General features: G+C 45.0%; 1 protein-coding gene across 3 annotated transcripts in view; it reads right to left on the bottom strand.

The window, feature by feature from the left end:
• Gria1 (glutamate ionotropic receptor AMPA type subunit 1) overlaps nucleotides 1–24,813 on the bottom strand; it is a 319,984-nt gene that overhangs the window by 146,535 nt on the left and 148,636 nt on the right. For all 3 annotated transcript variants that reach the window (XM_031353691.1, XM_031353690.1, XM_031353692.1), the window contains exon 2: nucleotides 1,872–2,111. In XM_031353691.1, coding sequence (XP_031209551.1) covers nucleotides 1,872–2,111 — 240 coding nt within the window. The remainder of the gene's footprint in view (nucleotides 1–1,871; nucleotides 2,112–24,813) is intronic.

Below are 24,813 nucleotides of genomic sequence, written 5' to 3'. Positions count from 1 at the left end.
ATGGAGGGGCCTGTTTCTCAGCACCCAAGTTGTCCTTGCTTAGGGCTCTGAGTTCTGTGTTAGACATGGTTCTTTGCAGAGTGTGGGTTCTTCTGTCAACCCAAGAAATTCTTAATATATTTCTCTGGAGTTACTATAGTTTGAGTCTTTATTATGGCACAGTATTATTCTGAAAGGGACCATTGGCAGATTACCCACATAGTGGCTGCTGTCTAAAAAGGGAAATAATCAAAATATGGAAAGAGAAGGAGAAATGAAAGAAAACAGAAAGAAATGGATGCTTCTGCTCTGTCCCTTTGTGTACCTTCCTTTTTGAATGGTGCCTCCTACACTGCCTATAAAACTTAGTCAGCCATTCTCTTGTTCAAAGTATCTAAGATTCTTCTGTAGGGAACTGCCAGGGAAGTGGTCCCCTGCCTCAGTCTCTAGACTTTTAAGTCTCAGTCCATTTGTCTCTTTACAGTGTTCTTACAGGACTAGGCCATACATAGGAAGGCAGCACATGGCAAGCTCTCACCATAAGGCTCAGAAAGAAGAGTTCCTGTATAAAAGATGAGTGAATAGAGAAAATGGGATGTAATGCAGAAGAATGGTTGGACTATGTAGGTAGATGTGGAAAATAAACGCATTGCAGGATAAAGAAGCTACAGATAGTAAAAAGTATGAGAAACAACTGGAAAATGTGATTGTGGTAAGGATGGTGAAGGTAAGGATGTGAGTGATGAGAGTGATGATGGTCAAGATGGGGGTGGTGATGAAGATGATGATGGTGATCATGGAACAGATGGTGATGATAAGGATGTAATGATGATGACAGTGATGATGATAGCAGTGGTGGTGACAGTGATGATGGTTGATAGTGGTAATGTTGACAGTGGAGGTAGTTATGATGACAGTTGGCAGTGATGATAGTGATGATGGCATGATGGTGGAGGTGATGAGGATGAGGATGATGATGACAACAAGAAAGATGATGATGAGGATGATGTCGACGATGACGATTATGATGGCAATGAAGATGATTATGATGATGATGACAATGAGGATGACATTGATAATGATGATGAAAAGGACGATGAGGATGATGAAAATGATGATGATGATGATGATGACGGTCAGGATGACAACAATAATGATGACGATGATGACAATGATGTTGATGACAATGATGATGACAATGATGATTATGATCATAGTGGTGAGGGTGGCATTGGTGGTGATGATGATGGTGGTGGTAGTGGTAATAGTGATGGCAATGATAGTGTTGATCATAATGATGATAATGCTGCTGCTGCTGTTGATGGTGAAAATAATAGGCAGCAGATAAATATATATGGAGGATTTTTGAATACACTGAATACATTTTAGGCAATGAACAAACCCTTTCAGCCATTATCTCACTAAATCTTCATGGTACATTCTTGAGATAGTGACAATTCACCTTCCTTTTAGTCACAAAGAGATGAAGTCATGGAGAATTTGACCCACTATATGAGTGATAATGCTAACACATCAAGAACCTGTACAAAGTCCCAGGTTTGGGGAAGAGGGAACTTAGGTTCAGATCTTGTTATGCTTTCCCCTCTATTAACAATACTGTGAGCTGTGGGCCACTTTGTGAAAAACTTGAACTTGTCCACATGAGAGTTTCGTGAATGGTAGCCTGGCTTGATGGGTTAGAGGATCCCTCTCTCAAAGGATGTATTTTCACATTGAGTTAAATAATGTCAACCAAGGAATCATCACCCAGAAATAAAGCACGTGGCTCGCTTCCCCATGTGCTCTAAAGAGTCAGAAAGGCATCATTCTTCTTCCTCCTGGTGGGTTTTCTCCATCCCTCAACAACCTCCTTTCCTTAACTCTTAGCTTACCCCGGTCAGCATCATAAATGTAGACAAAGGTCTGCCACTTGTAATGGTCGATAATGCTAATGAGAGCTTCCTGTAGTTCCGGGCGCAGCTGAAGGACAAACTGATTGGATGTGTCAACGGGAAAACTTGGAGTAATGAAGCACACATGGAGGGCCCCACAGAAGGAGGTGAGCATGTTGACAGTTCTTCGTTCATAAAATCCAAAGATGGCATAGACTCCTTTGGAGAACTGGGAACAGACTAGAAAAGATGAGAAAGGTTAGCGAGGGGCTAGGGAAAAGTCTCCCTAGATAAAAAGCACTTGTTGTACAAACATGGTAACCCAAGGTCTGATCCTAGCACACATGGAAACAGCCAGGCATGGTAGCATATGTCTGTAACCTCAGCACTGAGGTGTGGAGACATGAAAATTCCTGGGTCTCACTGGCCACAAGCAGAGCCCCAAATGCTAATCTCTAGGTTCAGTGAGAAGCCTTTGAAAGGAATAGTGTAGAAAGCAACAGAGGACGACACCCATATCTTCTCCTGGTCTCTGAACATGTGCACATAAGTTCACAGACTTGTACATACACATGTGCACACATTCATAACCCCCAAATTAATGAATAGAAAAGTGCTCTAAACAAATGGTCAGATGGCTGAAAAAAATCCATCTAAGTCACCGTCACTAACCATCTGCTGTCCAGCCATCCATCCTACCAATCAACTATCCACCCATGCCTTCAAATACCAATCTGTTCAACAGCTCATTGATCTTACCATCTACCCATTCTATTCACACTTTCATCTGTGTGAACCCACATCCATCTGTCTACCGCCAGTGCTTATCAGATGCCTGTCACAGACCAGCAGTCATCATGATCATTGAGCATAGTAGCTCCACAGCAAAGCACTTTCACACAATTAACCCCTCTTGTAACTACAATGACCCTGTTAAGAAATGAATGAGAGGGACATTTTTAAAGAAGGTATATTAAAATCAAGGATTGAAATTTAATAGGCCTATTTGTGCTAGGAGATGGTGTAGTAAGCAATGCACCAACCATGCAGGTGTGAAGACATGAGTTTGGATCCAAGGACATAGAAAGCTGGGCACAGTAGTATGTTTGCCTGGAATCAATCTTATTGCCTTTATAGTTAGATCGGAGGTGAGACAATAGATTTGCTGGCATCTCTTGGGCTAGCTAATATGCACACACTGGAAAACAACAAAGGAACCCTGTCTCAAACATGATAGGAAGGATGAACACCAAAGGTGGTCTACTGACTTCCATGTGTGTATGTTTAGAAATATATATGCACACACACAGAGTTAATGGACATGTTCATGTTATATATGTAGGTCAAATCCAGGGTAGGTAGATACACTGATGGCTTATTCCCCTTTCATTTCTTTATCCACAGCTTTTAGGCAAAGCCTAAAAACTACTACAGGAAGGGTGGCAGCCTACTACTGCTGTTGACATTGGTTCAGGAACACAAATATGGATTCTATCTACCCTGCTCTTCCTCTCAGTGTATGGCTCCTGTTGATATTTATGTTGTGATCATGCATCTTGCTAACAGGTTTTCGGGACTTCCAGAGGATCAGCCACAGCAACAGCTTAGCCATGTAAATACCCCCACAGGATCCACTCTGCAGGATTCTGCTGCTATGAATGCTGGCTTGCAGGTGATATTGTTGCTTGCTTAGAGTGTGACTGGAACAAGACTAAGGGCATGAGATCAGGCTGCTTGTCAGTCAGTCTGTAAATGTCACTTTTCTATCTGACACAGGGTGGAGCATTGAGTCTTCATCTCAGCCAGGGGACTCCCTTTATTTAATTCTGAGGAGAGAACTTCAGTGCATTTTACTATGCCAAGTCCTCCAAACCCTGTAACTTGAATATTCCTAGAGAATTATTATTATTATTATTATTATTATTATTACTATTATTATTATTATTATTACCACTAATATGTTTTATTTTGTTCTTTGAGAATTTCACACATGAATACATTGTGTTTCAGCTATGTTCATCCCTGACAGCCACATTCCAACTTCTCCTAAGTCTGCCACTTCAACCCCCAGCTTCACATTTCTCTCAAGGTGACTGGCCCACTGACTGTTCATTCTACACTGAAATATCATGGGGCACCTATTCTAACTGGCCCTGTGGTTGTCCCAGGAGCTGATGGTGATAATCATGATCTGAACTTTATGCTACATGGTACTTGAAATTAATATCCATTGTTCACATGCTTTATAATACTCAGGAAATGTCTTAAGCTTTTTGGACATTTTGTGATTGCTCTAAGAAAAATTTTCTAATTAAATTTTAGTGTAGAAAAGAATGAACTTTACTATAACAGACTTTTCATCTGTGTGTATTACTGTACTTCAGTCATTCACACCTCCTCCCTCATCACCTTCTTCCTCTTCCCGTTGGTTCCTTCATTCTCACCAACAATCCCCATGTACACATTCTGAATCTAGATTCTTCGAAAGAGAAAGCATGATTAAAACTGCCTTTCTCCTTCTGATTGTCTTCTCCTTTCTTCCCTGTGTAATCTCCTTGTTACTGTCATGTACACACAGCACACACAGCACACACATGTATGTTGAGGTTTGGTCTACTGATGTGTATGCAATACTAAGTGGGGCCCCGAAGACCTGGTTGCCACAGAGATGAGAGAGTCTGCACATAGACCCAAGTGATGCTATGTGATCTTGCCCCAAGTTATTTCTGATTTGTAAATAAAGATCCAGATAGCCAATAGCTGGGTGGAAGAGACATAGGCGTGGTTTAGAGTTCCCAAGCTTGGGGGTCTGAGGAGAACCACAAGGGAGAGAAAAAAGCAAGGAAGAAGAGAAATTCACCATAGGTTAGGAATCAAGAAAACATTGCCCTGAGGGTTGGCTAATTGAGAGTAGCCCAGATGAAACATAGTAAGTAATCGTTCTAGGTTATCGATAGGAAAGTAGAATCTAATAGTGTAGAGGGTAGATAGCTGTCCAGTTCTTGTGCTTTTCAAGGCTTATTGTCAATAACAAAAGTTGTGAGTCTTTTATCTTGGAATTAAATGGTCAAAGGTTGGGTAGAAACCCAGTTTGGGATTAAGAATTTCTGCAACACACATGCATACATGTATACACAAATACATCTACCTGTACACATACATGTGCACACATGGTTTTAAACCTAGGATAGATGAGAAGCATCAGGGCATTTGGGGTTTAGCGGTGGAATCCATTCTTTCCCTGAAGTTAAAGGAAGCCTATCAATGAAACAAAGCAACGTTAATCGCTATGTATCACTTCACTTCCTCGTGGTTCTAAGATTCTCATTGCACAGGGGAAAGTCCCTGTATGTGTGACTTTGACACGAATTCTGACCTTTCATGCTTTGCTCAGTCTCCTTACTCTCTGATTGGCCATCCTGGCTGTCACTTTGCACCTTGATTCCAGTGTTTTTGTCTCAGAGACTCTGAGCTCTCTGTTCCCTTCTAGCCTGCAGGACTGTTCCTTTGCCTCTCCTCTCTGAGGTCCTGTCTTAACTTGTCTTGCTTTCCCAAGCAGGCTTCTTCCCTTGCTATCGGCCTCCCATCACCACCAGCCTGGGTTTCCATCCTTTAGTCACTGTGTTTAAAGCCACAGCCTTGGCTTCTGTGTATATCTGTAGCTGTTACGTTCCATACTGATTCTCTGGATGTAGTAATTGTCTGTGTCTCAGATCCAGCAGAGTGCTTGGAACACCCTAGGTGCTCAAGAAATATTTGATGAATGAATTCATGCTGGGTGCTTGAGGGGATGTTCACATGACCCAGAGTGGGCGATAGAAGGAGGTGGTCTCCTGAACCTCTTTCTCCCCTGCCCTGGGTGGCTTTCTTCTGAGGTGGCTCCTTAGCCTCCTCCACTCAAACTATTTTCTCATTCTGCCTAATGAGACTCACTTTCTGTGAGTCTACAGCCCACAGTAGGCACTGCCTTTAAATGTCTATTGTAATTACTAGACTCAGGTTTTCCATAAGTATGAATTTTTTTTTCTACCAGGAAGCATGCGTTGTATATTATCCACCCATGTTAAATATAGATTTGTCAAAATGCACAATCCATCTTCCAGGGGTTAGTGTGCATAGGAAGCACATAAACTCTGTTAAAATATTATAATAGGCTCCATGGTATTTTTAGGATCCCTTCTCTCCCCTTGGGGCAGTGAATACTGTCCTGTGACATGAAATCCCAGCTTCCAGACCTATCTCCTCATGCCACCTTCCACTTTTGCACAGTCAGTCGGATCTCTGGGATCTTAGTGGCTGTGACATTTTTTTGCTAGAACTTTAGTAGAAGTAGAGGGAAAAGCAGGTTGTGGAGTGGGAGGGAAAAGGAAGAGTGGGGAGGGAGGGAAAGGAAGAAGTAGGGAGGGAGAGAAGGTGAAGTTTGGGAAGAGAGGGAAAAGTGGGGTGAGGGGAGGAATGGAAGGTGGGGTGGGGAGGAAGACAGCTCTCACTAAATCCATAGACATAGCTGGCCACTACTTCTCAAATTTTCCCCTTAACAAGTCTCTCTTTCATCCATGTGGGTGCCCTATCCTTTAGACTAACAATGTGCCTGTTAACACTGTTCCTTAAAAGAACACACCATGGGAGCGGCCTAGCTTTTATTTACTTAGGTGGACTCTGACTTGACCAAGCTGGATCTTTTCACTTGGGTGTGTCTTCTCATTTCAACTAAACTGAGAAAAAGGGAGAGAAAGGGAGACGGGGAGGGGGAGAGAAAAAGGGATGAGAAACCTGAAGGAGAGAGGGGGATGGGAGAGAAGAGAGGGAGAGGGAAGGAGACTCCACAGACCCAAGGTGTGCCGGGGCAGGACAGCCATTGGTTAAGTGTCGATGAGGATAATTACTGGTTATGAGACATGGCTTTGGAACTGTCAAAGTAAATAGCACAGGAGATATAAGGTGCCATAGAGAAAGAACTAGGCTAGATGGCAGAAGACCCAGAGAGTCCTCTCCTCCTTTTCATCAGTACAAAGAGCACGAGTGACTGAGAAAATTCAGCCTTCTCTCAGGAGTTTCCTTATCTGTGAAACAATGGGGTAGACTCAGCTGCACTCAGAGCTCCTTCAGACACCAGCATTCTAGGGTCTCATCGAGCTGAAAATAGTTACTAATTTAGCCTTTGAGCTGCTTGAGGCTCAGACCTTCAGGAACCCGCTTTGCAGATCTTCAGTCCAAGCAGCCGGTAGAGCCTTGGAGTCTTTAGATTGCACAGGCTGAAGTGCTGGCACCAAGTCCAGAGGCCCATTTAAGATGTAACCTTTGACCCGTGATGTGAGTTAGCTCTTCAGGAGAGAGTAGGTGAGGCCTGAGGCGATCAGAGGAGCTGGGGAATGGGGTGCATTCGCAGAGGTGGCCAGCAGGGGTGAAGGAACAGGAGTGTCCCTAAGCACCATCAGAACTCCAATGTGCATTAGCTGGAGCAGGGAGTCCCGGCACAGATTCAGAGCAGACTGAGTAATGTGTGGGGCCCTCAGCACAGGGAAGCCCAGGCAAGCACCTTACCTTCTGGTGGCCTTCAGTGTGTGCTGCTATTGGACCACGGATCCATGGCCAAGGATGACTCTTCACACTGACTCTTTTTATCCAACAAGGGAAACTGCAGACTAGTGACCAGCACACAGGAAAGTCTGGACCTGAGCTCTGCCACTCTGGGTACAGAACCCAAGTTTCTGACATATTTGACATACTGCCTTCTCCCTCTGTAATGATGGGAAGAAACAGACTGGCCAATAGGCCAGCTTCAGGCTCTGAACAATTCTTAAGTGCCCTTCCCCTGGCCAGGTAAATGGTGTTGCTTCATTGAGCCATATATATGGATCTCTCTCTCTCTCTCTCTCTCTCTCTCTCTCTCTCTCTCTCTCTCTCTCTCTCTCTCTCTCTCTCTCTCTCTCTTTCATCTATGTATATATCTTCTACACCAATTAACCTCTGTCTTTTACCTGTATCAACCTATCTCTATATACATATGTATTTATTTTACCATGGTGTGACCTTGCTGTTCTTTTATGTCAGCTCCATCCTAGGGAGATCATACATGTTTATATACATGCATGCACTCATTTCTCCTCCTATGAATGATCCCACTGACCCATTTTGACTGACTTCTAAACTGCCAGCTCCTGACCCTCATGAGGCACCTGTAGGGTAATAGAGATGTGCTAATGAGCTTGGCAGGTCCCCAGCCTTAAGGATCAACATGTTGACAGTAGAGGATAAACTGTTACTAGAAAACAGTTATAATAACAACTCAGTCTTAATGTGTATTAAGGATGAGGCCATGGTTCAGGTAAGGACGTTTAGCCTTAGCCTGAAGAGGGAGCTCAGCGGATAAAGTGCTTGGCATGCACAAAACTGAGTTTAGACCACAACATTCACATGACAGTCTTGATGTGTTGGTGTGTACCTGCAATATTATCTCCAGGGAGGCAGAGACCAGGAGGCAGAAGGATCTCTGGGGCTTGCTGGTGTCTTATATCAGTGAAACAGTGAACTTTAGATGCAGTGAAAGACTGTCTCAAATATGAGGTGGAGAGAGATGGGGGGAGACACTTACCATCAACCTCTGGTCTATGTATGGACAGGTGAGAACACATACACACACACACACACACACACAGAGAGAGAGAGAGAGAGAGAGAGAGAGAGAGAGAGAGAGAGAGACAGGGGAGAGAGAGAGAGAGAGAGAGAGAGAGAGAGAGAGAGAGAGAGAGAGAGAGAGAGAAAGAGAGAGAGAGAGGAGAGAGAGAGAGAAAAACACAGAGAGGAACAGACACATACCCACAGAGAGACAGAGGAAACAGAGATATTGATAGAGAGAGATATTCTTCAGACAGACACACAGAGAGAGACACCCAGAAAGAGAAAGACAGACAGGGAGATACAGAGAGACATAGACAGAGAGAGACAGAGAGACACACAGAGACACAAAGAGACAGAAAGAGACAGAGACATGCAGAGACACAGAGATGCAGACAGACAGACACACACACACACACACACACATACACACACACACACACACACACACACACACACACAGAGAGAGAGAGAGAGAGAGAGAGAGAGAGAGAGAGAGAATGAAAGAGTGCATCACTAGCACTCTTATGCCTTATAAGAAATCATCAGCCCAAATAGGTTGTTAGCTGCAGTCCTTGTTCACAAAGCATATTCCAGGGGTAAGGAGTGGCAGGCACAAAGGTCTTGGAAGACAGAGATGGAACCAGGCAGTGCTGGGACCACACCACCGTGTCCTGTACTAGGGTTGCTGCTTCCAGGAGAGTCTGCAGGAGAGCAAATCCAACAACTGGAGAAGTGAAAATTGAGGCCAGGACTCTCCCTTTGGGAGACACAGATCAGGAAAGCCCCCAAGCTGCTCAGTGTGGCAGCCCAGGCCAGCCTGCTGCTCACAGGAGCCCTTTGATAGTCAGTCCTGGTTGCAGCGCCATCCACTTAGTATCAATAAATCTCCAGGCCCTGGGCACTGGCCCTGACAGCTCCCTCCATGGGAGGGAACTCCCTGTATTAGCTGCTTTGTAATTGTCACTTCCTTTAAGGCCTTTCTCTCTGACATTTCTCCTTAGCTCCTGGCTTCAGTCCCTGGAAGTGTGTCAGCCTCGTTGTAAATAGTGGATAATGAGGTGACGGGGACATTTTCATGTTGGGGGAGGGAGCTACAGCATACACATGTATTGGAGAATGTTTAGATAGCATACACCTGAGCAACTCTACCCTTTTAGGTAGGGCTGTCATTCAACTCTAATGTGTTGCCCCTAAACATGCTTTATGTCTGTCAGCACAACACCCAGTGTGGAGGACAGTCCCCCTCTTACATACTCCAGCTCCAGTCCTGACCCATTCAGTAAGACCACCATGCATAGAATTGCTCCCATTCCCTCTAAGTGAAACAACACTCCTTTAGGATGCTGAGACACGTCTAGGTGTCTTTATTGTTTAGTAGGTAAACCTTCACTAGTTCTCTGATACAGCCAACCCCTATTCACCATTGTTAGAAAATTGAGATATTGTAATGACCCAAGACATACATGCTTCTAGCCGTCCTGGGGATGTTTTATTTTTAAATGACTTCAAAACGTCCCACATCAAGGGGAGACACGAAGGAAACCCTGAGATGGCAGTAAGAAGCTAACTAGAGGACAAATGGTCCTTCTTGCTGCTGCAGCCAGTGTGGGCTCCAGGCCAGGCTGTATGCTGCCTACCTAGGTAGAGTAGCAGGTTTTCTGCCTGCTGAGTGGCAGGGGAGGAAGCATTAGAACAACTGCAGAGGGTGTGGCAGACTGGGTAGAGGACACAGCTCAGCATTGGAGGCAGACAGGGACCTGGGTACCCAGAGCCTCTCAGGAACAGACCAAGCTGAGCTGCTCTACTCTGTGCCAGTAGTTCATCCCCCAGCTTGGCTTCTTGGCTTCTCTCTTCAGCTGGAGGAAGATGGTTGACTGCAAGATGGCTGCAAAGAACTCATGTCCCTCTGAGTAACTTGGAGCATTTATTTACTATCCAGCTGGAGTACTGATGACCAGGCCCTAGAGGCTAGTGAGATGTGATTATGTATGAGGTTTGGAATCAGAACAAGGCTGGGCTCTGGGTGTGGGGTCTGCATTCGCTGTGTGGGTGTTGTGCTGAAAGCAGCGGGCAGGGCAGACTGACTAAAGAGCCTTGGTACAGAGGTTGGCTCATTGGTTTCCATCCTGAGCTGTACTGGGAACATCTGGGTGATGGGGTCATCCTTTCTTCTTCCCTCCCTCCTTCACACCTTTTTCTTGCCCCTCCATCCCTTCCTCCCTTCTCCCTTCTCTCCTTCCCTCCATTCTTCCTTCCCTCCCTCCATCTCACCTCTCTTTCTTGCCTTCTTTCCTCCTTCCTTCCTCTCACCCATCCCTTCCTTCTCCTGCTCTCCCTCCTTCTGTTCTTTCCTCCTCTATTTATTTATTTTTCCTCTCTTTCTCTTCCCTCCCTTTCATTCTCTTCCCTCCCTCTCATCCTCTCTCCTCCCTCCGATAGAATTTTCATACTCATTAGAGGTATATATGTGGCTCTATGGAAAAGAACATTCTATTTCTTCTCCATGTTACTCATCTAACCAAATATCTACTCAACACATCGTATGTGCTGGGCAGAAAGTGGGTGCCAGGTTTCAACAGGCTGTGACAGATCAGTGATGCAGGCAGTGAAAAATTCACAGGGCAGAAAATGGCAGTAGAGGGTTTGTTAGATAGGCTGTGGTCTTCTAACAAATGAGAGTCTTGTGCTCAGCCTCTTTCTCTAAACTAGCATCTGCAGCAGGGGGTTCAGCACTGGATATACAATCTCTACTGTCCTGAAGCCTAGACTCCGGAAGGGGAGAGAGATTGCCCCCCTCCAAATAGAGGATTTTTTGGATACTGCAGGTGCTGTAATGAGACCAGGAGAGAGGGGCTGGACTGCCTTTGGCAGGTGATTGGGAAGTCCCTCTCTATGGAAGCCATGACTGAGTTGAAAAATATAAAGATCTGCTGATCACGATGAAAAATGGTGAAGAGCTGGCAAAGGGCCAGGAAAGGAGCTGCACACAGAGAGGCAGAAGCTCTAAACAGGGTTCAGCAGCAAGAAGTGAACTGGGGGAGCAGAAGAAAGGCCAGAGCTGGACCTCAGCCGTGCTGCACTTGCTTAGCATGTGCGAGACCCTGGCTCATCCACCCTCAGCTGTGTGTGTGTGTGTGTGTGTGTGTGTGTGTGTATGTAGAGAGAGAAAGGAGAGAGAGAGAGAGAGAGAGAGAGAGAGAGAGAGAGAGAGAGAGAGAGAGAGAGAGAGAGAGAGAGAGAGATATGGAAATTGCCTCTGTGCCCAGCGCATGCAGAGGATGAAGTATCTGGTGTGCGGATGGAGAGAAGGCAGGCTTGTACTGTGAGTAGGGCTAAAGAATTAGTGATCTTCAAGATTTGGGGTGCTTTGTGTGTGACTTGGGAATCTGTAGAGTTCTTGTTCCAGGTTGAGGACAACACTATCTCATTTCAGATTCTCCCAAATCTGATTATACAGCTCAAGCCACAGGGGAAGTGACACTGTGGGTAGAAAGGCTTTCCTGAGTCCATGGGACAGTTTGGAAATGGGAATGGGCACATATGACTTACTCAGTTGTGAAGTTACTAGCATAGGAGGCCCCCAAGTTCATAAGTCCCAGTTTGGCCATTTGCAGGCCTTAGGCTCTGGACGTCCTGTTGCTTCCAGCTCTCTTTCCCTCCAAAGCCTTTCCAACAAAGTCCCACTTCTATGTCTGAAGAAGTGTGCATCTATGAAGTTTTATCACTTTCACAAAGCACAGGCTTTGTTAGTGTGGGAGGCAAGAACACAAACTGATGGAGGCTAACAAGGCAAAAGCATGTTGCCCAGGAACAGTGTTGGGATGTCTTAGAGTGTCACCTAGCCACTGTGCCAACATCTTCATTACAGCTCAAGATTGCTCAGGGTGTGGGTTACCTGAAGGGCCAGGGGAAGTGGGCAAGCAGACCTTTTATTAGAGACAACAAAGTGTGGGTCCTGCGAGCAGAAAGGACTGGGCATTGGGCATACCAATCAAGAGATGGCTGCAGGATTTCACAGTGTTCCTATTTCATAAGTCAGAGTCTAAGATCATGCTAGGAGCTTCATCAATGTCACACAGTTGTAAGCACTGAGTGTTCAATAACATGCCATATCTGATGCTATTATTGTTATCTATGCCCAGGAGGCTGAGCTCTGAGATAGAGAAATGAGAGACACACCGAGTCTTACCCATCATAAAGGGTGCATTATTCTTTATAACTCCTATGAGGATTTGCACAATTGTTATATAGTACTTTTAGTAGATGGATGAATGAAAAAATGAAAAATTGTGCATGCGTGCATGCATGCACAAAAATGCATGTGTGTGTGTGTGTGTGTGTGTGTGTGTGTGTACAGGCTGAGTTGTCTTCCATGATCACTCTCTGTCTTAAATTTTAAGGTAAGATATCTCCGTTTCAAACCAGAAGCTGCTGATTCAACTAGCTCCAGGGATCCCCTGAGCCTCTGCCTCCTGAGGTATGGTTCCATGCCTGCCTGACATTTACACAGGTTCTGGAGATCTGAACTGTGGTCCTCATATTTGAACGGTTCATGTTTTACCCACTCAGCCACTTCTTCTGTCTCTGAGGTGTATTCTTGACTTCTGACTCCATCTTCCTTGTCAATGGTTACATGTCTCCAAATGCCTTTCTGAGTATTGTAACTTTTTACCTACAACGAGGTAAAGCTCCCTTGAAGGAAAAGGTTTCTTAAATCTTCTGTTTTTCTTGCTACATAAGATGCACTGAGTTCTGTGCATACCAGCCGAGGAATAAACACATGCACAGCGGAGGAATAAACACAAGCTGCTTTTCCACACTCTTCTGAGAGAGGTCACCATCTACATTCATGGGTCTGGAGGGTAGGTATGCAAAGGCCTGAGTGTGTCATCCACCCCACTCTAGAAGGTCACTTCCTGTCAGCTTAGACTGACAGGATGAGAGTGTGCTGCTCTCAGGCTGGTGCTGAAACCCAGCCAAGCCTGATAAATTCCACCCACAGCATGCAGTCTCCTCAGCCGTGCTCCCTAGGCATGGAGGTTCACATCCCCTTACATAACTCAGCCCTTACTGTGTCAAATGGGTTCAGGAGGAAGGATTTTTACACTGTGTGGAAAACTGTAGACTTTCAGACTGTGATGGGCTTGGAGTCTGTCAAAGCAGGGACAGGCAACGCACACGGTCCCTGACTCATTGATGATTCAGGAACAGAAACTCACAGGGTCATAGATTTTAGCACTAAAAGGTACCTGCTCTTAAGGGACTACTAACCTAGAAAAATTTTCCTACCTGACAGCTAGCTGATCAACTACACTTTAAGTTTATTTCATTTGCATGTGTTTAGAATATGCAAAACCTTCATCAAGGTTATCACCAGTAGAGCCTCCCCACTCCCTTAATGGTGTGATGTTGTCCACTGGTGACCTAGATGTTCCAGGTGGCTGGCACCACCAGCAGCAATACCATTCTTCTTATTGGTCTCTATGGTTGGAGCTTTCTCTCCAAACAATCACCATGTAACTGTGGTACCAGCACTATGCTATGTACTTTCTATGAATGCTCATTTAATAATTACTAATGACAGAGGGGCCACAGTGGTAGAGCCAAAGGGCCTCACACATGCTAGGTGCCCTCATTTTCTCCTTAGTGCTGTGATAAAACACTCTGACCAACAGAAATCTGGGGAGAAAAGGACTACCTCAGCTTACACTTCCAGGGACACTCAGTCCCTGAAGGAAGTCAGGGCAGGAACCTAAAGCAGAAACCACAGGAACAGGGCTAGCTGGATCACTCACTGGCTTATGCTAGGCCAGCTTTTTCATACAGCCAGAGCCATCTGCCAGGGGAACTGTGCTGCTCAGAGTAGGCCAGACCCTCCTACACCCATTGATAAACAAGACCATCCCTCGAATACTTGTGCACAATTCAATCTGATCTGGGCTGGTTCCTCAACTGAGACTTCTTTCAGATGACTCAAGGCGATAAATTGACCATCAAGACTAACCAGGACAGTAGGCAAGAACTATATTACTGAGAAACACTCTTAGCCCTAATATAACTAATTAAGGATATAGTTATTGATAGGTAGCAAACTGAGCTTGACTGACCGACCTAGTCACACTGCCATTCTGTAGAAGACTAAGAATCCAGGCACATCTGTCCTACCACAGGAATAGTTTATGACTCTTAGTTCTTAACCATCCACTTTCTCTCATAAATAGCCTGTAAGTTGAACAAGAAAGGAATGACTCCTGAGCCCATACATAGATGAGAAATGAGCAAGGGACCATGGAGACAGGTCTGGCCCCCCGGTCTCTTTTTGATGGTGTCTGTGGTGACTAAAGTATACTATTTGCATGAGGAGGGGAGGCAGGGAAAAGTAGCTTGAGAAGGCCAAAATTAATGAATGGCATCTCAGTTGCAAGAAGGCTGCCACTTACTGCCCTCTATGTAAGGGTCAATGGTACCTCCATGCTCTTAGGTGAACACCAGCTATGACCACACAAGGGCAGTAATGTGATAGATCAGTATTGAGGTTCTTAGTTCCAGATTTCTGTCCCATGCCCTGGTAGGCAGCTTTGTACTAGGGGACCTTTGACACTGTCTCCTCGGCTACCGGCCTGCTCTGATGAGATGGCAGAAGAGGCTCCATCTTGAGTAGAAATGCATGTTCTGTTCAGAGAGTTGTTATGTTCCAGTGAGTATGGAGCACTGTGTATTGGGCTGTGGGAGAACAAGGTGTAGGCATGTGTAGGCAAACCAGCTTGGTTAGTTCAAGGGCTTGGTCTGCAAGCCAGGTAAGGAGCTCTTGTTTGGAATCAGATAAGGGCTGGGATTGGAGATGGATCTCAACAAGAATCTTTCTTGGAGCTCAGGGGCCAAGGTAGAAGCTATAGTTTAAGACTCAGTGAGTATGCATGAATCTCATGCAGGGCAGGAGGTGGGATTCACTGCAGAACTCTGGTAGGATCAAGTCTACCTAGCTCTAGGACCTAGTATATGAGTCAGCTAGAATAAACAGAAACAGGGACATCAGCCAAGGGAAGGGGACTGTGAGAGAGACCAGCTTTCTAATTTCCTCTCCCTTTGGCTCCATCACTCCTCAACACCTATCCCTAAACATCTCTTGCTGGTTGCTTAAGGAACCATCACAATGAACAGTACCAGGCCGATCATTCATTCAGTGAAGCAGACTTCCTCTTTGGCTGCCCTGAGTCCCATTTCCTGAGTGAGTAGGAAAAAAAAAAGACCTCTCGTTTCTTATTTGCTATTCTCTCCCTGTGAAAATCATACTTGCAAATGGACCTTCCTTGGCCAAGCAGCAAGCGCACATCTCAGTGCACACCTGCGAATTTGATCAGCACCTGTCAATCAGGGCCAAAGATTCCTGACATCCACAATGACAGCCTGAAGGTGCCCTTAATGGCGAAATCCACCTTCTGTCTACAGAGCTGTGTGCTCAGGAGACTGGAGGGGCGAAAAGGAAGTCATGAGACTCCAGTGACGGAAACTTCCTGGATCTCAAAACTAAATGACATCATCAGACCCAAACCCCTCTGTATCTCTCTGAATTCACTCCAGACCCTACCACAGTTGATTTCCAAGCACTGAATATCAATCAGATTGAGAACTACGCAAAAGAAGTCTGAACTATTTCCTTTCTGCAGAAGAGAGTCTGCCTGTCACTGTTTCCTATGCCTGGAATTTCTCTTTGGAGTGGTGTGAAGCATCATGAGCATCACACTCTGGCTTCTTCCAGGTTTTCTCCCATCACATGCATCCTCCACTTGGGCTTCACAATGGTCATTTTCTTATTATTTTTTCTCCTTTTTTTTGGCAATTACTATTTTGCAAATGTCTTAGGAGTTTTGCACAAGAACACTTGGTAATATCCTTATATAGCATTCACAATGCTCTGGGTTCAATCCCCAGCACCACATAAACAGGGACTGACTGCATATGCCTGTGTTCCCAGTACTCCAGGAGTGGAGGGAAAAGGATGAAGTAAGTGTTCAAGGTCATGCTTAGATCCACAGTGAATTGGAGCCTAGCCTGAGCTGTGTGAGACCCCACCCACACAAATCTTAGATTCCCTACTCCTAGTTAGAGTAGTATTCACTTTTTTGGGGAATTAGTTTTATTATTTATGGTGTGGGATTCAGGTGGCTCTTATGCTCCATAACTTGCCCATCGCTCACATAGAACTTTATGGGAGGGTGAATTGAGGCATAAAAGCAGGGAGCACAGGCTGCCCAGCTTTGGGAAGGAATTCAGATCTGGACAATTACCACCAGCTGATACTGTAACAGGAGCCCAGCAGCTCCCCAGTGCTCCATGTTTAGCGTCTTTTGTACTGACATTTGAATTGCTTTTCTAAGGTTCTCAGAACTTGTCAGGAAATAGCTCTACCTGAGAAGCAATACAGGGGCCTGAGATTTCAGAAGAAATTCTGAGAATAGCAGTGCGTGCTGTTGTCCTGGGGCTTTCTCTGCCTATGCCTTGTGAAAATGAAGTTCCCTGGAGGGTGTGTATGCAGGGGGAAAGGTGCAGCTTAAATGGACTCTGATGCTAATAGCAGGCAAATAAAGAGAAAGGAAGGCATAGGCCTGCATGCTCTGGAGTGGGTTAGGAGTTGATAGAAAGCAGCTCAAGGAAACCATGTCCACTGTCCTGCCTTTGTGTGACAACTCCACAGAACTCCAGATAGAAGTAGCTTAGCTCATGTCCTCAGCTTCTCTCTAAACAGCCCTCACTGTGGCAGGCAGGGAACTGTTTCCTTCCAGGTCATCATACTTCTGCCATGCTTCTCAGAATCTTCCTTCAACACGTGGAAAACTTGTGCAATCTTTGAAACCCAGATAGATGCAGATTCCAGTAGAAAGCCTTCTAGAAAAGGTCTCTCCTCCTTTCCTGCTCCTATTCACTTCCTCAATATTTGTCTCCAGAAGGCTGTGAGCTTTTGTAGGGGGAAAGGCTTGGTCCCAGTTTGTTTTTAAGATCTCTGAGCTCAGCCCTGGCTTTGACATACACATGTCAATGGGTGGATGTGTGTTCATTTGCTCACCTGAGACACCAGGATGACAGTGCCTCTTACATGCAGTGCAGCTCAAAGCATGGAGCCAAACTAAGACCTACACTCACCAACCATCCAGTGAAGTGCATTGCAGGGCCATTGTTTACTTCAAATGGTACAACCGAAAGATGGGGTGGACAGGGAAAGAGAGTCACTCCTCCTCTACATGTCCTTCCTGGAGATTTAATGCTTGCTCTGAGTTGCAGTCAGTAAATAATAAACAAGACAAAAACAGCCAGTTGCCTAGGTCCTTGGAAGGATTTCTCTCTATGCAATCACACAAGACTTTTTAAAAATTAGCTTGAAATTTGACCAAATTAGTGACTTATCCCCCCAAAAAAAACAAGAATATAATTTATTTTTAAACTTATTTTTAACAATATCTCCTATTTATCCTTTGATAATTTTATGAATGTAATGTACGGTATCCTAGTCATACCCACCCTTCTTTTCTCACACCCTCAAGACCATTCCCTGTTTTCATGTATTCTCTATTTTTTAAAAAATCTACTGAGTCCAAATTGGTGTTGCCTGTTGGAGTGTTCACTGCTCTTGCTGACTTGATCTTATAGCTGGGTGAGTTCGTGAGGACAATGGCCATGTCATGCCCTCAAGACAGCATTTCACAGCATCCTCCACATCCTCCAGCTCTTACCCCTTAACTGATGTACCCTGAGTCTTGATGGGATGTAAGTGCAGACACAAATGTCCTTTTAGGGTTAAGCATTGACAGTCACTTATGCTCAGCACTGTCCTGGCTACTTTTATGTCAACTTGACACAAGCTCATCATCTGAAAAGAGGGAACCTCATTTGAGAAAATGCCTTCACAAGATCCAGCTATAGAAATTTTAATTAGTAACTGATGGGAGAGAACCCAGCACATTGTGGGTGGTACCAAGCCTGGGCTGGTGGTCCTAGGTTCTATAAGAAAGCAGGCAGAGGAAGCCATGATGAGCAAGTCAGTAAGCAGCAGCCCTCCATTGCCTCTGCATCAGATCCTGCCACCAGGTTTGTGCCCTGCTTGAGTTCCTGCCTCCATTGCTTTCAATTATGAACTATTATATGGAACTGTGGGTGAAAGAAACACTTTCCTCTCCGAGTCGCTTCTGGTGTTGTTTCCCCACAGCAGTTAAGACAAGCACTTTGACCTGTTCTGAGTCTTGGCATTGACTGCTGTCCACTACAGAGTAAAGCTTCTCTGGCCAAGGAAGAGAACAACACTAACTGGACATGATTTCTTTCTTGTGGAGCAGCACTTATTTACAATCACAACCATTGGTTACCCAATGATCTTTATGCTGCTAATGCACCAGTGTATATGTCTTGCCTGGTAGGCTCGTATTGTAGAATTCAGGGTATAGCATAATTGTATCTGTGTGTGTGGGGTTATGCACATGTAGGTGGAGGTCAGAGAACAACTCTTGGGAGTAGGAGCTCTCCTTCTCCTATGTGGGATCTGGGGATGAACCTCAGTTTGTCAGGCCTGTGTATATGAACTTTTAACTGCTAAGCTGACTCACCAGCCTCAGATTTCTTTTTAAAGACATCACAGATTTAGAGGTTGAAGAGATGTCCCAGTCAATAAGATGTTCCACATGTAAGGATGAGGATCTTGATTCAGATCCTCAAAAACCACATAAAAGGCCAGATGTAAGGGCTACATGTCTCCGATTCAAGAAAGTGGAAGGTGGAGACAAAAGGACGCCTGTCCCTCCCCACCTCCCTTGTCAGGGAGACTAGATAAGTCAGTGAGCTTAAGGTTCAGTGAGAGAATCTCTCAGAGACTAAGACACACACACACACACACACACACACACACACACACACACACACACACAACCCAAGCTAGATGTGTCAAAGTTAGCATCCAGGCATGATAAGGCATACAAGTAACCTCAGCACTTGGGAGGCAGGAGCTTCTTGAATTCAAGGCTGGTCTAGACTATATGGTGATAACTCGTCTCAAAAATACAAAAGCAAAGCAAACCAACCAAAAGAAGTCATCAATTTAGGTAGTGTGGCTACCCTCTTTGATTATGCTTTTTGTATCTAAGAGTTCAACTACCAGGTGGAATGGAAAACAGTTAAGGTACATTTCTCTCACAGCAATCCTGGACAGACTTTCTCCTTTTTTTCCTAAATGATACATTATAACAAGGATTTGCATAGTGTCTATTTTGTATTCAAGACACTGAGGAGGATGTGAATCAGTTATATGTAAATACTGTGTTATTTACACAAAAAGCCTGCTTGTTTGGTATCCACAAGGTCCAGGAACCAACACTGCTCTAGTTCCCCATATTTTTCTGCTCCTACAGCATAGGATTCTGTTTCTGCTCACATAGAGTTACTTCATAGGTCCTTTATCCTTTTCTCTCCATCCCTCTTCTACCTTACCCTGCATCCCTCCTCCCACCCAGGGCAGTCACACAGCAACCTGAGCTTTCTCTTCAAGCAGAAGTAACTCCTTTCTAACAGCTCCCCAGAAATCACTCAGAGTTTCTTCCTCATGCTTTGAGTGAAGAGCTTTGCCATCTTTATTCCATCATCTGTGGTTCTAGTCTTAGGCACCTGGATGCCTTCTTCAGGCTAGCTTCCCCTGCCCTAGACTCTTCCCCTGCCCTAGACTCTTCCCCTACTTTGTCTTGGCTGCCTTCTTTCTTTATTTCAAGGACTACCCTAAGTAGGTCACCCTGCTGTTTCCTGTCACAGCTCTTTATTCAAGCCAGAATTAAAGTAGCAGCCCTTTTATCTCTGCAATGGGGACAGCAATTAGATTATTTGGGAAAGATGGTTAGACCAGAGAATCACAGAAAGTGATACATGGCAGGGATCTTCATTCAGCTTGAAATGCCTAGGTACACATGTATTCAGGGTTCTTTTGATGTCCTGCGAGCCTGAAGACACTTACAAAATATGCATAAGCCCAGAATATATTTTGTGCTTTTCCTCAACCTTTAATAGTCGTCTCACATGTACCAAATGTTACAACATTTTCGGTGAATCATCTATGAGCCATTCAAAAGTATTCAAATTACTTTCCAAAGAAATAAGTTTTTTTCCTGACTCCTGTTTCATTGGGTATCATGTATTTCAGTTCTATTGCCCAAGGACAATGAGAAGACAGAAGATCTGTTGCCCTCCATACCTCCCACTACTTTATGATTCAAAATGGCAGTCTGAGAGAGAAGAGGCCATGGGCTTTCAGTTCCTGGGACATCAGTGGAGATTTCCCATGGTGATGTCAAATACTATGAGTTAAAGGGTTTCTCTGTGGAGGGTAAAGTGAATCTCATTAGTCCCAGGAAACTAAGGAAACTTAGGAGGCCCAGGAAACTCATAAAATTACAGGATTCACAAAGGGCCCACCACCATGTTACATATGCAATGAATAATGGCCAGGGAACGGAGACTCTTCAGTGGAGCTGCCTACATGTTGAACAGAGAGCTTCATGGATGTGGCTTTTTCAAGTCATCATCCATTCTGGGGTGAGTTTGATTTTTCTTTTTCTGTGACTCATCTACCTTTGAGTCACCCATATTTATTCTAGTCCCATTTCTGTTGCTGTAATAAAATACTCTGACAAAAGTAACTTAGTGGACAAAGGGTTTATTCATCTCCGTCCCTGGTTACAGCCCATCATAGCAGAGGCAGCAAGAACTTTCAAGCATTTAGTAACATCACACCCACAGTCGGAAACAGATAGGAATGAAGCATGTTTGCTTAATGCTTAGCCAGCTGTCTCTACTCTTATAGAGCGGAATGGTGCCACATGCTTTCAGGCTGGATCCTCCCATATTGATTAAGGCAATCAAGACACTACCAGAAAGACATAGCCACAAGCCAAGCTGACCTAGGCAAACATTCATCGAGACACTCTTCCAAGGTGATTTTTAGACTGTGTCAAGTTTACAATGAAAACTATCACGATGTATCTGAGAGTAACCCCTTGCCTATGCTCTTGTAACCTTGATAAACTTATTAACTCACTAAGCTATACCTGGGTGGAATCATTTCTTTGGTCTGTCCTTGCTGCTCTCTCTGGAATGCATAGATGTTCACCTGCCCCCAGGAAAAGGTCACAAAACAGGGTGGAAGGAGTGCAAGAGGTTGTGACTCAAAGGAGCTGAAAGGAGATTTCCCTCTCACAATCAACCAGAGTGGTTGGCTTGTTGATTAAGCCCCTTTTAGGCTAAAATATGTGGCGGCATCAAACATGGAGTTTCCAAGTGCTAGGTGAGCTAGCTTTCTACCTGTGAGCTGCACCGCAGCCTCAACAGAGTTTTTCTCCCTTTTTCATAGCATTCCTGGCTAATATAATCCCCTCCGCTGGCATTGAGAAGTACAGTAAATGACAAGCAAATGATTGAGTGTGTGCACCATTTCCTCCTTTAAGAAAAGAACTCTGTTCCTTTGTCTGTAAGAAGATGGTGCAAGCCCAGGCATGTCCAGACCCCAGCTCTGCAAGATATTCCATGTTCTTTCCTCTCTGGGTGCCACACAGACATAGAGCCACACATGATTGACCCTTTCTTCCACGTGTAATAGATGATTCACACTTTCAGTACCATTGTCTATCTTCCCATAGAAGCCACTTCCTTGTTCTGAGATGACTTTTCTCCAGCAACACACCCACCTCATCCTCAGCCTCCCTTATGATGTATAAAGTAGAGGCAAGTCTGGCTATAAACTGGATATTAGAGCCGTGAAATTGCAGACCTCGTGCTGCTTTGAGTGTAGGTGAGCTGAGGTGGGAAGTTCACACTTGCCTCATTTCTAGGCATTAGATGAAACTGCTTTCTCTTCAGTGTTTTGAGCCAGCCAGTGCTCAGAGTGAGCTAAGCGCTCAAATGATGTACCTAGGAAAGGCCTGTATGTGACCTCCAGCTCATAGAAGCCCTGGGTGTATGCTGGAACCTTGGTTATGTACTAATAAACATTGGATTTGTATTTGCCATTAATATTTTCCTTCCATATTTCTTTTAAGGATCTTGGGCAAATGAAGGTCTCCTGGAGGCCCTGAGCCACCATATAGCAACAGAATGCACAATAGTCTACAGTGGTGTCCATTGTCATTATTTATCTTTTCTTGGTTACTGGCATGTGATGAACCCTTTAATGCTGAATAACAGGCAGTACATTTTGTATTCATTAATTTTTAAAATTTGTAGCAGGTCTAGGGGGGGTCCACATTGATTTCGTTGTAGTTTTACAAAAGAGACTGAAGAGCAAGCAGGCAAGTAGAACAGCTATCGTTCAGACCCACATGCTGAGAATCCTTACCATCATGTAGCCTATTTAATACATAAACATTTTCTGATTAGCTCACTGATCCCATGTCATGTGTGGTCCAATACAGGAGAAGCAAATTCTGCTGTGGCGAACAATGTTCTAGTGGGGGTGGGGGGAGGAGATAGCTTTCAAATCACCAATAAAGAAGAAGGGAAGTATGCCGAGCATGAGAACAGAACTCCCTGTGCCTGCAGATGGAAGAGCAGCTCCTTCTTAAGAGGAAGGGTCTGTGCCAACTGCCAAGGTGGGCTTCTTAAGGGACACAAACGCCTTCAGAAGTCCAAGGCAGAAAGGTAGACCATGCATACACGTACACAGACACACTGTACCTTGTCCTCCATTGTGCAGCAACTCAGCACTCTGTCCTGCCATTCTTTCCCATCATGCATCTCACCATTCCTTCCTGCCATGGCTTCCCACAGAGCCCCCGGGCAGCCTCAGAAGCTGCTGTCCGTCCAGTCCGCACACCTCAGCCAGAGTTGTCATGTGACAGTAAAATGTGCTGATACCTGTGGTGCCAGGGGAGCAGAAGCTAAACCCTGACAGTCAACACTCCCTGCTTTCTCCTCAGTCCCATACCGTGGAGAGAGTTGAATGTGTTTCCAGCTGTACTGCTTTATTAGCTGTAAGCTGGGGACCCACGCTGTGAAGGCCCCAGGAGAGTCTCACAGTGCTGTGAGATGCCTCCCAAGGGTGCCCTTGGAAGCAGGAGCCGCATGTAGAGTAGGGGCTTCCAGGAAGGCTGTGGTTTCTAGCTTGACTCAGAGTAGGGAGGAAGGGGGGTGTGGGGCAGACTGCAAGAAGAAAAAGAGTTTAGATTTCATTGTCGCCCTAGTCTGTAGAGCAAAGGCAGAAGACAGGAAAAGCTGGCCAGGGCACGCAGCTCTGTGTAAGCATGCTGACCTGTGTCAGGACACTTGGGCTTGTCGGGCACAAGCCCATCTGTGTTTGCCTGTCTTTGAAAGTATTTCTTGTTTCTGGGCCTTGAAGGTCCTTGTCGGCCAAATACTGTCCTTGTTTGGTCTTGGTTCCCTCAGGTTCCAGGGATCTGAAATGGTTCTCAATAGTTCAGGCAAGAACAATAGAGCAAAGCCAGGCTGTGGCCAGGACAAGGGCTCTCACCTAGAAGCTAACTAACTATGCAGATGGTGCTTATGTGCTTGCTATTGGGGTTGAAGATACACCAAAGCATATACCTACTAAGGCAGATCTTACTCTATGAAGAACTTGGAAAAACAAAACAAAACAGTAACACAGCGTCCTGAATGCCTCCCCCGAATCTCAACAGACCTTGAAAAAAAACCACAGCAATGAACAAGAGATGCAAAAATGTTCACACTAAGGATCTGGGGTGAGGGAAAGCACAGACACATGTCTGTGAGAGCATTGTGTCAATATTGTAAGATATCCGATCTCAAGAGTGACTGGTTAGCTTCACAAGTCACCCCGAAGGCTGAGGTGAAGTTCAGTGCATTGGTGACAGCAATAACGTAGACAATAAAAGCAGTTACTGATGGTGTATTCCCTAAACACCTGCATTACATTGTTAATGTATTTACTATCCATAGCAATCTTAAAAACCCAGCAGAAGACATGTGGATCTATATTTGCAGATCAAAAGACTGAGGTTATGGGTGTGTGTGTGTGTGTGTGTGTGTGTGTGTGTTTAAGTCAGAAGTTAAACTCAGGTGCTGTCTCTCAAGAGCTGTCACCTTGTCACTTTGTCGTTTTTTAAGACAGGATCTCTCATTGGTCTAGAGCTCATTGGTTAGGGTATATTGGCTGACCGGCAAGCCTGGGGAATCCCCGTCTCTGACCTCCCCAGCACTGGGATTATAAGTACACACCACTGTATCATATTGGGTTTGAATGTAGGTTCTAAGGATCAAACCCAGGTCTCTGTGCTTTCGAGGCAAACACTTCACTCGCTGAGCCATGTTCTTAGGCTGAGAC

The sequence above is a fragment of the Mastomys coucha genome, unplaced genomic scaffold (genome assembly GCF_008632895.1).
Source record: "Mastomys coucha isolate ucsf_1 unplaced genomic scaffold, UCSF_Mcou_1 pScaffold5, whole genome shotgun sequence".
In the NCBI taxonomy this organism is placed as follows: domain Eukaryota; kingdom Metazoa; phylum Chordata; class Mammalia; order Rodentia; family Muridae; genus Mastomys; species Mastomys coucha.
This window is presented reverse-complemented; position numbering and strand designations above follow the sequence as displayed.